The sequence below is a fragment of the Podarcis bocagei genome, assembly GCF_964188305.1.
Source record: "Podarcis bocagei genome assembly, chromosome: 13".
Classification (NCBI taxonomy): Eukaryota; Metazoa; Chordata; class Lepidosauria; order Squamata; family Lacertidae; genus Podarcis; species Podarcis bocagei.
Genome location: NC_138138.1, coordinates 6619918 through 6634807, shown reverse-complemented (window position 1 = coordinate 6634807; position 14890 = coordinate 6619918). Strand labels below are relative to the sequence as shown.

The 14890-nt window shown below is 43.3% G+C and overlaps 1 protein-coding gene and 1 long non-coding RNA gene across 17 annotated transcripts in view; one reads left to right on the top strand and one right to left on the bottom strand.

Moving 5' to 3' along the window:
• FHOD3 (formin homology 2 domain containing 3) overlaps positions 1-14890 on the top strand; it is a 361609-nt gene that overhangs the window by 255480 nt on the left and 91239 nt on the right. For 7 of the 16 annotated variants that reach the window (XM_081166062.1, XM_081166061.1, XM_081166054.1 and 4 more), the window contains 5 exons: positions 442-585; positions 1980-2212; positions 5201-5311; positions 7890-8246; positions 9857-9934. In XM_081166062.1, coding sequence (XP_081022188.1) covers positions 442-585; positions 1980-2212; positions 5201-5311; positions 7890-8246; positions 9857-9934 — 923 coding nt within the window. The remainder of the gene's footprint in view (positions 1-441; positions 586-1979; positions 2213-5200; positions 5312-7889; positions 8247-9856; positions 9935-14890) is intronic. The other 9 variants (XM_081166052.1, XM_081166051.1, XM_081166050.1 and 6 more) reach the window with 7 other exon arrangements.
• LOC308571431 lies at positions 3906-13884 on the bottom strand. The gene is made up of 3 exons (XR_014001426.1): positions 13557-13884; positions 8147-8206; positions 3906-5196 (listed from the first exon to the last, which is right to left on the bottom strand). It is a non-coding gene; the product is annotated as an uncharacterized lncRNA (long non-coding RNA).

The window sequence follows — 14890 nt, the reverse complement described above, 5'->3', positions numbered from 1 at the left end:
ACTTTGCAGTCCTAAGGGTACATAAGGAAAGGAAGTTCCATCAAGTTTAAGTGAAACTTACTCTTACAATGTGTGTACAGAATAGTAGTCTTAGAGCCTAACCTATCCATGCCCACTCATAAGAAAATCAGTACCACTTACCTAGTCATGTGTAGGACTGAAGCCTAGTGAAAAATTATTGTTATTTGAAGAATAATGCAGTCAAACAGTTTAAAGCCCTTTTGATTTTCAGTTGGAGTATTGTATATTCTTACGGTTCTCTGCCAGAAATCAGTGGTATTCAAGAGCGTGCCTGGATCATGTCCTTGTTGCCTGTGGCAATTTGTTAATGTTACTGTCGCCAAGTAGTGAATCTTTCTTTCTTTCTGATCAGCACGGTCAACATAAGTGTAATTTGTTTTGGAGCAAGAAGTCTGAAATGCTTTGCCTTTTGACTTTCAGACACTGTCTGGCTTGCCGGACCAGGATTCCTTCTATGACGTTGTGGACTGTCTGGAAGAACTGGGGATAGAAGGCATCTCCCAGAGACACTTGAATAAGAAAGGAGCAGACTTGGACTTAATAGAGCAGTTCAACATTTATGAGGTAACAGAACATGCCCTGCTCTCTGCATCTTGCAACTCGGTGTACTTCAAAGTTGAGCTGGACGGGGGAGGGGGGATGTGACCAGGGTAATATTAGTCTCGTTATTTTTATTTGAAAAGTCAAACATCTTGTTATGCTACACAGTGACGGTGCAGGATATTTAATAGTAAAACACACCTCATATAATAATAATTCATGGTTAAGAAATGGAAGAAAAAATGAATATGTTTATGGTCCCTTTGAATGTGCTCTTGTCGGCAATTAAACTATTTTAATGCTGATAATTTCACATCGCATGTAAAAGCGTCCAGCATTCAACAAAGGTTCAGCTCAAGAGTGCTGCACCTGCGATTATTCTCCATCTTGATGGGCCTTCAAGCCCACTTTCATGAATTTAGATTGTATTAATTGTTGAGCTTGCATGTAGACGAAGCTACATTCATCATCATCATCATCATCATCATTTATTATTTATACCCCACCCATCTGGCTGGGTTTCCCCAACCACTCTGGGCGTCTCCCAACAGAATATTAAAAACACGATAAAGCATCGAAAATTAATTTTTTTCCTAAACTATTGTTTACTTTACATCTTCATTTAAACTAATCAATAGTAGAGTACTGGTGTGAAGGATAGAATATGAATGGGAAAGACAGAATGTGAGCTTCTCAGTACTGGAAAAAAAACCTTTCAGACTTTGTAAACTGAATGCTATGCACTATGAAAGAACATCTCTCTGTTAATGCATCTGAAATTACTTTACTTTATTTAGTAATAAATCCTCCTCTGGAAAACATTAAGCTACATTCTCTGCCATTGAAATGCTGGAGATCTTAGGTTTTGTAAGCCTTCATAACAGAAAAAAAAATTCTGCAAAACCCAACAGAGATGCCTTCTCCACTCCCCTGGGGTAGTGGTGTTTTTAGACCACCTTCCCATCCTGTCAGGCGCAATCTGAGAGGGGAGTGACTAGGACTGAACTGTCATCAGAGGAAGAAAATGTCAATCTCTGACTTTTGTCTTCTGGGTTTCTGGAGGTTTTCCTGTTGTTATTCTGTCTCTCACAGCTACAATAAACCTACCATTAAAATTATGGACTGGTCATTTCTTCGTCAGGGGGCAAACGGGCGAATTTAGCAGGGGATCAAATACTTTCCCCCCTCACTGTACCTATGAGTATTCCAGCATCCGTCTCTTTTTTTTATGTGGTCCCTGAAGGCACGTCTTCTGAATTGCACATAAGTGAACAAACAGATTGCACAGAAGTGCTTTGCGAGGCCAGATAGTTCCACATGACCCAGAAAGTGAGGCACCCGTGAATTAGTTTCAGACTGGGGACGGCATTTGCCATTGTGCCGCCCGCGGCATTCCTTTTAATTCTTCATTCTTTCAGATGACCCTGAGGCATGAGGATGGCGATAACAATGGTGAGCCCCCTCCCAGCGGCCGCAAAGATCGGAGAAGGTCCAGCTTTGGCTGCAATGAACGAAGGGGGCTGGAACGCAGGAGGAGCCGGAGACATTCTGTCCAGAGCGAGAAGAAGACGTTATCTGCCCCTCCCAGCCCCTCTCCTCAAGCAAGCCTTGGGGGGAGCCATGGGCAGGGCGTCGAAAGCCTCAGTGAGAAGTGAGTGTGGGGAAATGCTCCTTGTTTCTCCCTGCTTTCTACCTTTCCGTTTCATTCTTGTCCTGTAAAGATGGGATGTGGGAGCCTGTAGTGCACATTCAAATGATGCTTCTCAGGTGTCTGATTGCACCTGAGAAGAAAAGGTCCCCTCTGCCCCCCCCCCCAGCTTTGCAGCTGTTTTCCAGGTCTGTCTCCTTCCTTGGCAGATGGAAAATGGCGTTACATAGAAACAGCTTTCATATTATTAACAAAGCTGTCAATTCATTTTAGGAGTTTTGTCTCTCGACACTCGCTTAGGTTTTAAGGGAAACAGCTACTCTCTGGCACACATTAAATAGTTTTCTTCATTATCTCTTCATTTATGCTTTGTGGCCGTATCAGGATTGTTGCTTCTATACGTATCAAACTATCTCTGTCTTTGCCAGTGTTGTTGTTGTTGTTGTTGTTGTTGCTGCTGCTGCTGCTGCTGCTGGCATCTGTCTCTCTCAGGAGACACTGGAGGAATGTGCTTTTGCAGGTGAAGTCATCCTGTTGGAGAGTTACAGCGCCTGCTGTGGCTGTGGAGACCGATATGGGAGAGACATGTTTTGTTGCAGCTGGGGCAGATGAAGATGTCTGCTTGTGCTGACACAGATGCACCATGGCGTTTCTTCTCTCAAAACTCCTCTCAGCAATGATTCTTCATGCTGTGGATACACAACCTTTGCCAATGAGGGTGCGAGAAACTGCAAAGTCTTGCACATCTCCCGAGCTGCCGAGCATGAGTTTTTGAATCCACAAGGTGTATTCATCTAATTTTTCTTTTCTTCGCAGAGGGCTTATAGTGACAACAGTCTTTTTTCAGGTGTCTGAGTATAATCGGAGGAGTAAAGATGCTGCTCTTTAAAATGAATGTGACAGCATAACATCTCTGCCTGGTGTAATCTCATTACGGGCCAAACTGGGTGTGACACTTGCTGCTTTTGTTGTTCACAATTATTAGCACATGCAGAGGGGGTGATTTTTGTTGTGGCCAAGGAGAGGGGGCTTTAACCTTTTCCTCCCCCACTACAGTCCCAGTGAAAATTATTTATTGTTTGTATTACTTACTGAATTTATATATTGCCCTATACCCGGAGGTGTATGGGCCCTGCAGCTGCTATTAGCTTTGATTGTTCATTTCAGTGAGATGGAAGCTATACAGTGGTGCCCCGCAAGACGAATGCCTCGCAAGACGGAAAACCCGCTAGACGAAAGAGTTTTCCGTTTTGGAGGTGCTTCGCAAAACGAATCTCCTATGGGCTTGCTTCGCAAGACGAAAACGTCTTGCGAGTTCCTGGGGGTTTTTCCCCTCCCCCCCTTTTTCTAAGCCACTAAGCTGCTTATCAGCTGATCCGATAAGCTGATAAGCCGCTAAAAGCCGCTAATAGCGCTAATCCTCTAATCCGTCAATGGTCTTGCTTCGCAAGACGAAAAAACCGCTAGACGAAGAGAATCACAGAATGGATTCTTTTCGTCTTGCGAGGCACCACTGTACCGTCTGAAGATGAATTCAGATATTGTGTCTTAATGACACCCAATACAGGAACCACTCACGTGCCTCTTTGCTCACTTAAAAACATACAAAGAAAACAATAATGTAGCATTCAGATCAGCTCTCACTGTGGTTGGATCTAAGTGTATATGAATCTGACTGAATGAGAACTCCTTAAATCAGGCTTCCTCAACCTTGGCCCTCCAGATGTTTTTGGCCTACAACTCCCATAATCCCTAGCTAGCAGGACCAGTGGTTGGGGATGATGGGAACTGTAGTCTCAAAACATCTGGAGGGCTGAGGTTGAGGAAGCCTGTCTTAAATACTACATTATTAGGAAGTATACATAGATGAACCCCAGAGCAGTGTGATGACTAATTGCTGTGATATTGGACTTGGACCAGTCAGACATTCAAATCCGAACTCAACTACGAAGCAAGTGACTTTGCCACTAACCAGCTATTCCCGCAAATCTTCCAGGTTCTTCCTCCTTAATCTCAAAGATTATTAGGATCTGAGGCTCCAGCGGCGTGGTACTCTTGCCTAAGCTTCTGTTAAGCCTTCTCCTCTCTTCTATCCTGTTGCCCATCAGTTCACTGAGTCCACCACCTTTGTAATGCCATCCATTTACCTATTTCTTCAAGTGCTTGCCTCTCAATCAAATATTTTCAAGGCAGCTGGAGAAGACGTCCTCCAGCACCTCACATGCTTCTATCCTGAAGCCTTCTGCTCCATTCCATGCTTCCAATAAGTAGTTGAGAATTCACAGAGAGGCTGTGAGAGATTTCCTCCATGCGTGCAGAGACATATGTACACAGGCTTCATGCCCAAGGGAGAGGGCAGATTGTGTTCAAAGCTTTTGATCAGCATGTGGTCAAATTGCCTGCTTTTTCAAGCTTAGGCAATAAAACTATGAGCTGCAGCATTTAGACTGAGCAAGTGGAATTTCAGTAATAAATTGACGGCAGAAGCAGGCGAATTTGGAAGGAAATAAAAATGATACCTACTTATGACTTATAAAACCTTCCTTTTTGATGGAACATTCTCCACTTTATGTTTGTTCACCTGCAAGGAGTTGAAGAAGACTGTTTTTCCAAGCGCAGCGCAAAGGAGAAACAGATCTGATATTAAAATATTGAAAAATAGGGAACTAAGTAAAACAGAAAGTGCCTAATAATCAGCTCTCATAAATATTATATATAATATGTAATATATAAAAAGAGAGCAGGCAACACAGAGGCAGGTATAGCCCGTTTACTTGAGTGGAATCAGGACTGCATCCAGCAATATTGAACAAATATTTCCGTGCAGTAAGTCAATGCATTGGTGCTTTCATTATTTCTCTCCTTTTCCTTTCCTTCTCTCACTCCTAGTTTTATTTGGTTCTGCTGAAGGTATCTGCTCATCTCATTTTTCTCTTCTGTATTATGTGTTTCTGTCCATCTGCATGCCTCTTTCCATTGCTTTGGTCCTAGAGAGGAGGAGGAGGAAGATGAGGAGGAGGAGGAGGAAGAGGAGCAACCAGTCACAGAACCTAATTCAGAGGAGGAGGGGGAGGAAGAGTCCTCTAGGCAGGTCAAAACCAGGTACTAGGGTGGTGCCCTTCCTAACACCTTGAAGAGTGCCTGAACTAAACATCTCACTAACTTTAATAGCTGATAACAGCCCTTCAGAATTTTTGCTCTGTCCTTGTTAAATGTATGATTGAACCCAGAAGCATAATATCATCTCTTCTTAAATATTTATGTTTAGCATCCTTCCTGTGCCCCCCCATGGGCGTAGCTGCCCCCCTCAATAAGTACAAATCAATACAAATCTGAGGTTCTGCCCCCCCAAAAAACAAAAGTCTGCCCCCCTAACAAAAATCCTGGCTACCCCCATACTGGTAGAAAGGTAGCTATTTAAATGTTTTGTTTGTAAATTGAACGTGCTTTATTTATATTTTTATATTTCTTATCATTTATACGATACGATAATCTTTATTATCATTGCCCCATACAGAACAACGAAATTGAAAAATCTGCATAAGACATTCAAAACTCAACAAGCCTGCTATCCCAGCTATCCCAACCTGGTTAGCCCCCTAAAAACTCTGATACCCCATTTTTAAATACAATATACTCCCATACAGACTCCTTACAATGCATTTAAAACCAAAATCGCATTTGCGTAGAAACTGTTCCTCAGGCGGCTAGTCCTAGTCTTTATAACCCTGTACCTTCATCCAGAAGGCAGAAGCTGAAAGAGATAGTTTCCGGGGTGTGCACTATCCTGCACTATCTCTGCAGCTTTCTTATGGCACCTGGCAGCATAGATTTGATCCAAGGTGGGAAGAGTGCACCCAATTATTCTCTCCGCAGTCTTTACAACCCTGGACAGCATTGTTTTTTTCCCTGACCGTGCAGCTCCCAAACCACACACAGAGACCATAAGTTAATACACTCTCCACAGTACAATGGTAAAATGCCATCAACAGGTCCTTTGAGAGATGGTTTTTCCGGAAGATTCTCAGAAAATATAACCTCTGCTGTGCTCTCTTCATCAGGTCTTTGTTGTTTTCTCCCCAGTTAGGTCATCTCTCAACTCCATTCCCAGAAATCGAAACACACACTTCCCCTCAATAATAAGTGGCTGAATATTCAATTTACATTTCCTAAAGTCCACAATAATCTCTTTTGTTTTCTTTAAGTTAAGGAGTAAGTTGTTTTTCCTGCACCACTCCCCCTACTGCTCATACAAAATACATTTACATAAAATGATAGGAACAGAATGAAATATTGTTGAAGCAGAAAAACATAGAATCCTGGAGCTGGAAGGGACTCAAAGGGTCATCTTTCTAGTCCAACCCCCTGCAATTCAGGAATCTCAGCTAAAGCATCCATGACAGATGGCCATCCCACCTCTGCCTAGAAACCTCCAAGGAAGGAGAGTCCAGAACCTCCCGAGGGAGATCCATCTTCCATGTATTATAACAAGTAAACAACACTTATTTGACCCCACTTATTTGACACAAAGGGGGAAACCTACAGATACAGTCCAAAAGGTGCACAGGGAGTTCTGTAATATGGGAGAGTTTTAAAAAGCAAGTGGTCCTCACTGACCTGGTGCAAAAAGATCTTGTCATCCGAAGGAGCCCTGGCTGCCTAGATAAAACACTATAGCCCCACACACTAGTTCAATATATGGATAATTTATATTAAATTGTTTAGGGAAACAAAGTATTTTAATTGAAACTGGAGATGATACAGGGTCTGTTTTCAACGATATACACCCCTTTAAAGCTTTTATTTGGTACATTCATCTTTTCTTTTCTTTCTTTCTTTCTTTCTTTCTTTCTTTCTTTCTTTCTTTCTTTCTTTCTGTTTTCCTTGACTATTACTGTGATTCATCTAACACAACATTAATTCCATCTTTTAATATAGTATAAAAATATTTATATTATAAAATTCACATGGAATGCTTTATTGCGTGGTTCCTCACCCCCCTAACATTTCCCTTTAAATTTCCAAGAGTTTGCTACTGGCATATTACACCCCCCTCCCCCCACACACACCCATAAATATGTCAAATAAATTTGTCAAGTGATCAAATATTTCACTCTGCTATTCGGTAACATTTCAAATGGATGCCTTAAATTCAACCAAACATTGTTTCCTGATTGGCTGACCAAAAAGTTATCTTTTAATATTCCTTAGTCTTCATTCCTATTATAGTAAATTATCTTCTGAACGGGTAAAATTGTTACAGCATGATATTGGAGGCATCATTTCAGCACGCCCCCATGAAACATCTGGAGCTTTTGGATACCTGTTCTGAGAGGCGTATAGCAAGCTCCCTCATCCCGAAATTCTCACTCTTCATCTGATCTTCATTCTGCAGAGAAGAGATTGAGGTGCCCTAGAAATTCATTGCAACAGTATTGCAGAGTACCATTTGGCAATCGTAAGCTATTCTCAGCTGCTTTTCAGATAAATCTGAAGACACCTTGGGAAGAGATCCCAAGAGACCTCTCCACCTTCCTTGCCCTCTCGGGGAAGTTTATAAGCATACAAGGCAGCTAAACTTCTCTTTTGTGTTTTCACCATTAACCCATCTATTCCAATGCTTCCATTAATGCCATTTTCTCTCCTCTCCTGTTCTACCTGTCCTCCTTTCCTTTCCCAGAAGGCTTCCAGAAGGACAGGAGGTTGGACTTGGGTCACAGAGTTCTGAGACTTCCGGTGTATTATCTCAGGATGAGAGGCTTCCCGTGGGCTTTAGGGCAGAGAATTCACCCAGGAGCTCATCATCATGCCCTGTGCCTGATCCATTTGCTTCACACCATTGTTCTCTCCATTCATCACCCTCATCTGTATCCATCAACTCTTCCCAGAATTCATCATCCGTCACGCCAAAGGCATCCCCAACTGTCGATAAATTACCTTACGTCCCACACAGCCCCTTTCATCTGTTCTCCTATGATCTTGAAGCACCTCCAGCACCTGTTAAAGAGAAGGAAACAGAAGGGATTAGGGAACACAGGTAGCACTTCTCAAGAGTTTCATAAAATAGTCTGTGAGATAATTGGAATGTTATGTTCAAGAAATATTCTATATCCGGCACGTCCAACTCCCAAGAGACCGCTATCTACTCCCACTATAAAAAAAAACTGGCATGGATCTACCCATTGTTATTGGAGGGAGGATGAGCGTGGGGGGGGGGTGTGGAAGGGGAGAGAGGCAAAAGTTGTTGAGCTTTCTGGGGGGGAAGGGAGCCAATTAACTACGGCTCTAACAAGTGCATAAAACAATAAGGCCAACTAAGGTCGGAAGCAAACTATTAAAAAACGCCATTTAGACGCAATGTTGGGACAGAGCAAAGGCGGGAGCAGAGGAAGGAAACATTCATTATTATACATTGCTTTTATTCCCGCGATCAGTAAGGGTCATGCGATTGACCACGATCACTCAAGGGTCTACCTGTCGATCGCGGTCGACCTGTTGGACATCGATGTTCTATATGAATGGTTACCATGCCAGGACATCATTTTGGGTGGTTTCTTACTTGGACTTCTCCTGTCATTATTTTGCCCATTTTACCTCCAAACTTTGTCCCAAGTAGACATTTCAGATCCTGTGCGCAGTAGGGGATTGGAATCAAACCAGCCAAGTGTGCCCCTATAGCATACCTACCCCTGTTCAAAGTTCATATGTTTGCATTGGACCCCACACAGATTCAGCTCAACACATGCTTCAGTATTATGATATATATACGTAAAGGTAAAGGGATCCCTGACCATTAGGTCCAGTTGCGGACGACTCTGGGGTTGCGACGCTCATCTCGCTTTACTGGCCGAGGGAGCCAGCGTACAGCTTCCAGGTCAGCATGACTAAGCCGCTTCTGACGAACCAAAGCAGCACACGGAAACACCATTTACCTTCCCGCCGGAGCGGTACCTCTTTATCTACTTGCACTTTGATGTGCTTTTGAACTGCTAGGTTGGCAGGAGCAGGGACCGAGCAATGGGAGCTCACCCCATCGCAGGGATTCAAACCGCTGTACACCTGTAATTATTCATTATTAATAATAATAATAACTATAAACCTCAAAATTTTGGCACTATCCAAAAACTAAAATAAAAGTTCAGTTCTCTCCCATAGGCACACAATATAATCTACGTCAGGGGTAGTGGCACAAAAGGAAGGATTGGAGATTAGTTGATTTGAGGTCATGTTATATTTATATGTGTAGGTTCTTTCTCAGCCTTCCCTTAGCAAGAGCTCTTTGGCTCTGTCTAGATAAGCAGTTCCTCACATGCTAAGATTCTTTTCCTACCGTTTCTCTCAAAATAGTGGAGGTGACAACTGGGAGTCTAGAGAGCCTCTCGGTGCAATTGTTCATAGTTTATTCCTTATTTTGACATCATTCCTGCTTAACCTCCTCCGAACCATAAGCTTGATATCTGAACCATGTATTGTATTAGAATTCTGTTCTCCTTTTTTCTGTATGCCACAGCAATGTTAACCAAGGTACAACCGAGTATAAGTGAGCAAACTGTACTTCTTCCATACATATTTCGTAGCTGCTCAGCGTGTATTCCTTTTTTCCCTGTCAAACACATCTGTAGTAATTGTTTCTCCTTTCTCCTGCAGTCCTTCTGAAAACCTGCCTGTGAACAAATTTTCTGACTCCTTCGATCCTTTTAATTTCCACTCTTTGTCTTCTCTTAGGTGGGTGATTCTTCTTCGTACAATATTCTTTCCTTGTTATGGGATGCTACTGAATTTAATGTCTTCCTTTCCTTTCCTGACCTTCAGCATTTTGATTCCTTATACCAGAATACTGTCATATCCAGTGGTACCTCTGGTTACAAACGCTTCAGGTTATGAACTCCGCTAACCCGGAAGTAGCTGCTCCTGGTTACAAACTTTGCCTCAGGATGCGAATGGAAATCGTGCGCCAGAGGCGCGTGCGCAGTGGGAGGCCCCATTAGCGAAAGCACGCCTCAGGATAAGAACGGTTTCAGCTTAAGAACGGACCTCCGGAACGAATTAAGTTCGTAATCAGAGGTACCACTCTGATTAAAAGTCATGAAAGCCTTGCTCAAGTCATGAAAGCCTTGCTGGTCCAATAAAAAATAACATCAGATAAGACCCCATGGTTAACACCATGCTTTATTCCCCCAATATCTGAAGCATTGAATTCATGGACACCAATAGCAAGGTACTGATGTACCAAGCCCATAGCCAGAAGGGGCGTTGTACAGTGAGCTTTCTTTTCTTTTCTTTAAAAGAGGCAAGTTGCTAGGCCTCATGGGATAGAAGACGCAAAGCAAAATGTGCCAGCAAACCTCTAAGTCAGTGGTTCTCAACTTGTGGGTCCCCAGATGTTGCTGGACTACAACTCCCATCATCCCTGAGCTCTGGCCTTGCTAGCTAGAGGTGATGGGAGTTGTAGTTCAACAACACCTGGGGACCCACAGGTTGAGAAAGGCTGCTCTAAGTGATTTCTATGAGATGACCCAGCCTGTTTTAGCCCATAGGTGACCAGGGAGTTCTCTGGACACCAGGCGATAGGGAATCCCTGAGATCCCAAGACCTGCCGATTTCTCCTGCCCTTAAGTCCACATTTCTCTTTCCTAAAATCAGTCTCATTATTCTAATCACTGGCATATCTGTAGTTCAAAGATCTACTATTGCCCCTCATCGCCCTCTGCCCTTCCTATCAAGCAGGATATATCTTCTGTGTGGTGAGTTCATCTGAAATCAGGTAAACCCTAAAGGTTATCCCCCCCCCCCCGAAAATACCACTATATCACCTGTGTGGGTGGATGTCAAAGGACCCACCCCTCAAAAAGGCAAATGGACAATGCAAACACTTCCAAAAGAGGACTTACTTCCAAGTAAGCATGTACAGGATTGTTAACATGTAAGTTGTTTAGAGATCATTTGATTGTGATTTGAGGTATGCCTTTAAAATATGTAATCTGATTGATAGTATTTTTATCCCACTTTGGCAGAACGCATGCATGATATTGTGGTGTTAGTACAGTGGTTCCTCAGGTTAAGTACTTAATTCGTTCCGGAGGTCTGTTCTTAACCTGAAACTGTTCTTAACATGAAGCACCACTTTAGCTAATGGGGCCTCCTGCTGCCGCCTGAGCACGATTTCTGTTCTCATCCTGAAGCAAAGTTCTTAACCTGAAGCACTATTTCTGGGTTAGTGGAGTCTGTAACCTGAAGCGTATGTAACCCGAGTTACCACTGTATAGTTCATGGGTAGGCAAACTAAGGCCCAGGGCTGGATACGGCCCAATCGCCTTCTAAATCCGGCCTGCGGATGGCCCGGTTTTTACATGAGTAGAATGTGTCCTTTTATTTAAAATTCATCTCTGGGTTATTTGTGAGGCGTAGGAATTCATTCCTTCCCCCCCAAAAAAATATAGTCCAGCCCCCCTCCCCCCCAAGTCTGAGGGACAGTGGACTGGCCCCCTGCTGAAAAAGTTTGCTGACACCTGATATAGTTCCTCAGTGCACCTGGGGGTAGAGTTCAGTGAATCTGACAATTCTGATTTCTCTCAGCTTTTGTTTTTTGTTTTATGCCCTTAAGTTCAGTTCTCCACATTTCCACAACAGTTTAGGATATTTGTTTTTAAGTCCTCATGAAGATTCATCATCATTCAGATACACATTTTTGTTTGCAGTTTTCCCCAACAGACACATTTTTATAAAGCAATTTCTCCCCCCATACACCAGATGTTTGTGTGTTATTTTTTACTGTATATTCATTTCTATACACACCTTGCTGCAGTGTATGCATTTTTGTGTTATTTATTATTAATTAATTAATTAATTAATTAATTAAAATGTGCTGCAAAATTTTAAGTTATGGCTGTGTTCTGGTTTGAGTAGTGTTTTGGAAAGTGCGAATTAGATACATTTGCCATTAAATGTGAAATGAATCGAATTTCACCCCCATCCCTCCCTGGGAGTAATTTGAATTGAATGTGTGAGACTTATGGATCTAAGTAAACATGCAATAATCAGGCCAGATTAAAATTGGTTGAAGCCTTGGAGTTACAGTCCTGGTGGTGGGGACATTGCCAATGTGCTCAGAGTATTTTCATTGCTATTTTCTTTTATCAGTGTTGGCAAACTGGTTTTAGTGTGGTTTTGTAAATTACCGGGATAGGAATGTAGCAATCAAAGCATGGAAGACGGTGGGAATATTTGTTTTCCTAATTTTGTATCTTTGTAACAGTCACGTCTCACCATCACCTTTTTCCTGTGACTGCTATATAGTTCCAGATCTTCAATTTAAATAGTTTTTAATTTATAAATGTTGCCCAAATGTTTTGTTGGTGTTTGTTTTGCTCTAACTTTGTGTGGTTTGGTTTATAGTTGACAGTGTGTCAGCACTGGGGTTTTGTGCCTTTTTAACAGCTGTGTGGCAGGGCATGTCTCTTATAGGGAAGGGCAATTACAGTGGTGCCTCGCAAGACGAAATTAATCCGTTCCACGAGCCTCTTCGTCTAGCGGTTTTTTCGTCTTGCGAAGCAACCCTATTAGCGGATTAGCGCTATTAAAGGCTTAGTGGCTATTAAAGGCTTAGCGGATTAGCGGCTAAAAGGCTATTAGCAGCTATTAAAGGCTTAGCGGATTAGCGGCTAAAAGGCTATTAGCGGCTTAGTGGCTTAGAAAAAGGGGGGGAAAGCGGGGGAAAATTGGAACACTTGCAAGACGTTTTCGTCTTGCAAAGCAAGCCCATAGGGAAAATCGTCTTGCGAAGCAGCTCAAAAACGGAAAACCCTTTCGTCTAGCAGGTTTTCCGTCTTGCGAGGCATTCGTCTTGCGAGGTACCACTGTATGTGGAAAGCTTCACCTGCCGACATTCTGTCTGTTAAACGTCTTGTTACGTGTGTGCTCCCCAATTTATTTCTGGGCCTCTCACCCTGACCTTCAAAAGATGGCATAAAATTGCACGTGACAAAGTATGTACAGATTTTAGGAACATCTGTAGCTTTTGTGAGTTCTTGAGAGAGCCCAGTCTATGTATCCATTTATTTATAAGATTTCTTACCCAATTTTCGCCATAAGGTCTGAATTGATATAATATACGTGGAACAGGAAAATAGGCGCTAGTGCTGTTCTGCAGATACTTGTACACGATCTTACCCACTTGTGGGGGGGGAAAAAGGCTATACATAAGTAGGCTTTATAGTAATGGTGCTGGTTGTGTTTGTGTGTGTGCGCGCGCACTCATGCGCAAACGCGCTTTGGATTGTGTTTCAGTTTTCTCATGCAACACACCATTGCCTGGTCCGACCATGATGATAAGTCCCCTGTGTCTTACCTGGAACCAGACTGTGTGAACATATGGGCTCCCCGAGAGAAGCTTTCTTCTGTTTTGCTCCTTATTTCTCTGCGCTTGTGCATTAGAGAACTCTGCGTGTCCCTTTTTGTTTCCTTCTACATTAAAAACAGGGGGCTCCTTTATCCTCTAACCCAAGAGCACATTTTGAATCTTGAGAAACTTCTGTAGGCACCAGTCACAAAATGGCTTCCTTGGTGATGTGATGTAACAACACAGCTTGGTTGCCGTAGGGATGTGGGAGGGGATGTGTTTGTAGGTGGAGGAGTAATGAGGGAAAGGGCAGAGGAGATGCAGTACTGGTACAGGAAGAAGGTAATCATCATCATCATCATCATCATCATCATCTTTTTATTATTTATACCCTGCCCATCTGGCTGGGTTTCTCCTGCCACTCTGGGCAGCTTACAGCACAGGTCTGCTTCCAGATGTCTTCTAAAAGTCAGATAGTTGTTTATTTCCTTGACATCCGATGGGAGGACATTCCACAAGGTGGGCGCCACTGACGAGAAGGCCCTCTGCCTGGTTCCCTGTAACCTCACTTCTCGCAGTGAGGGAACCGCCAGAAGGCCCTCGGAGCTTGACCTCAGTGTCTGGGCTGAACGATGGGGGTGGAGATGCTCCTTCGGATATACTGGGCCGAGGCCATTTAGGGCTTTAAAGGTCAGCACCAACACTTTGAATTGTGCTCGGAAACGTACTGGGAGCCAGTGTAGGTCTTTCAGGACTGGTGTTATATGGTCTTGGCGGCTGCTCCCAGTCACCAGTCTAGCTGTTGCATTCTGGATTAGTTGTAGTTTCCAGGTCACCTTCAAAGGTAGCCCCACGTAGAGCACATTGCAGTTGTCAGTGCTAATCTGTGAGGGAGCCTTGAAGAAAGGCCATCATGCCTTAAGATCAGGAGGGAATCCTGTTGAGAAAGGGAGAGAAGAGTACTGTGAAGGCTGGTCAGAAGGCACTATGGTGAACGAAAATAGGACAAGGTAAAGTGTTAAGTTCTGGGTGAACATATCAGATGACACAGCGATTATTCAAACAGCTCTTGTTTATTCACAGGCCAGAACAGAACTGAACTGAAGGGTTCAGTCAGCCTGCTTATATAGAGCTCCAGTACAATGTAATGCGGGTGGCGCTGTGGGTTAAACCACAGAGCCTAGGATTTGCTGATCAGAAGGTCGGCGGTTCGAATCCCCGCGACGGGGTGAGCTCCCGTTGCTCGGTCCCTGCTCCTGCCAACCAAGCAGTTCAAAAGCACATCAAAGTGCAAGTAGATAAATAGGTACCGCTCTGACGGGAAGATAAACGGCATTTCCGTG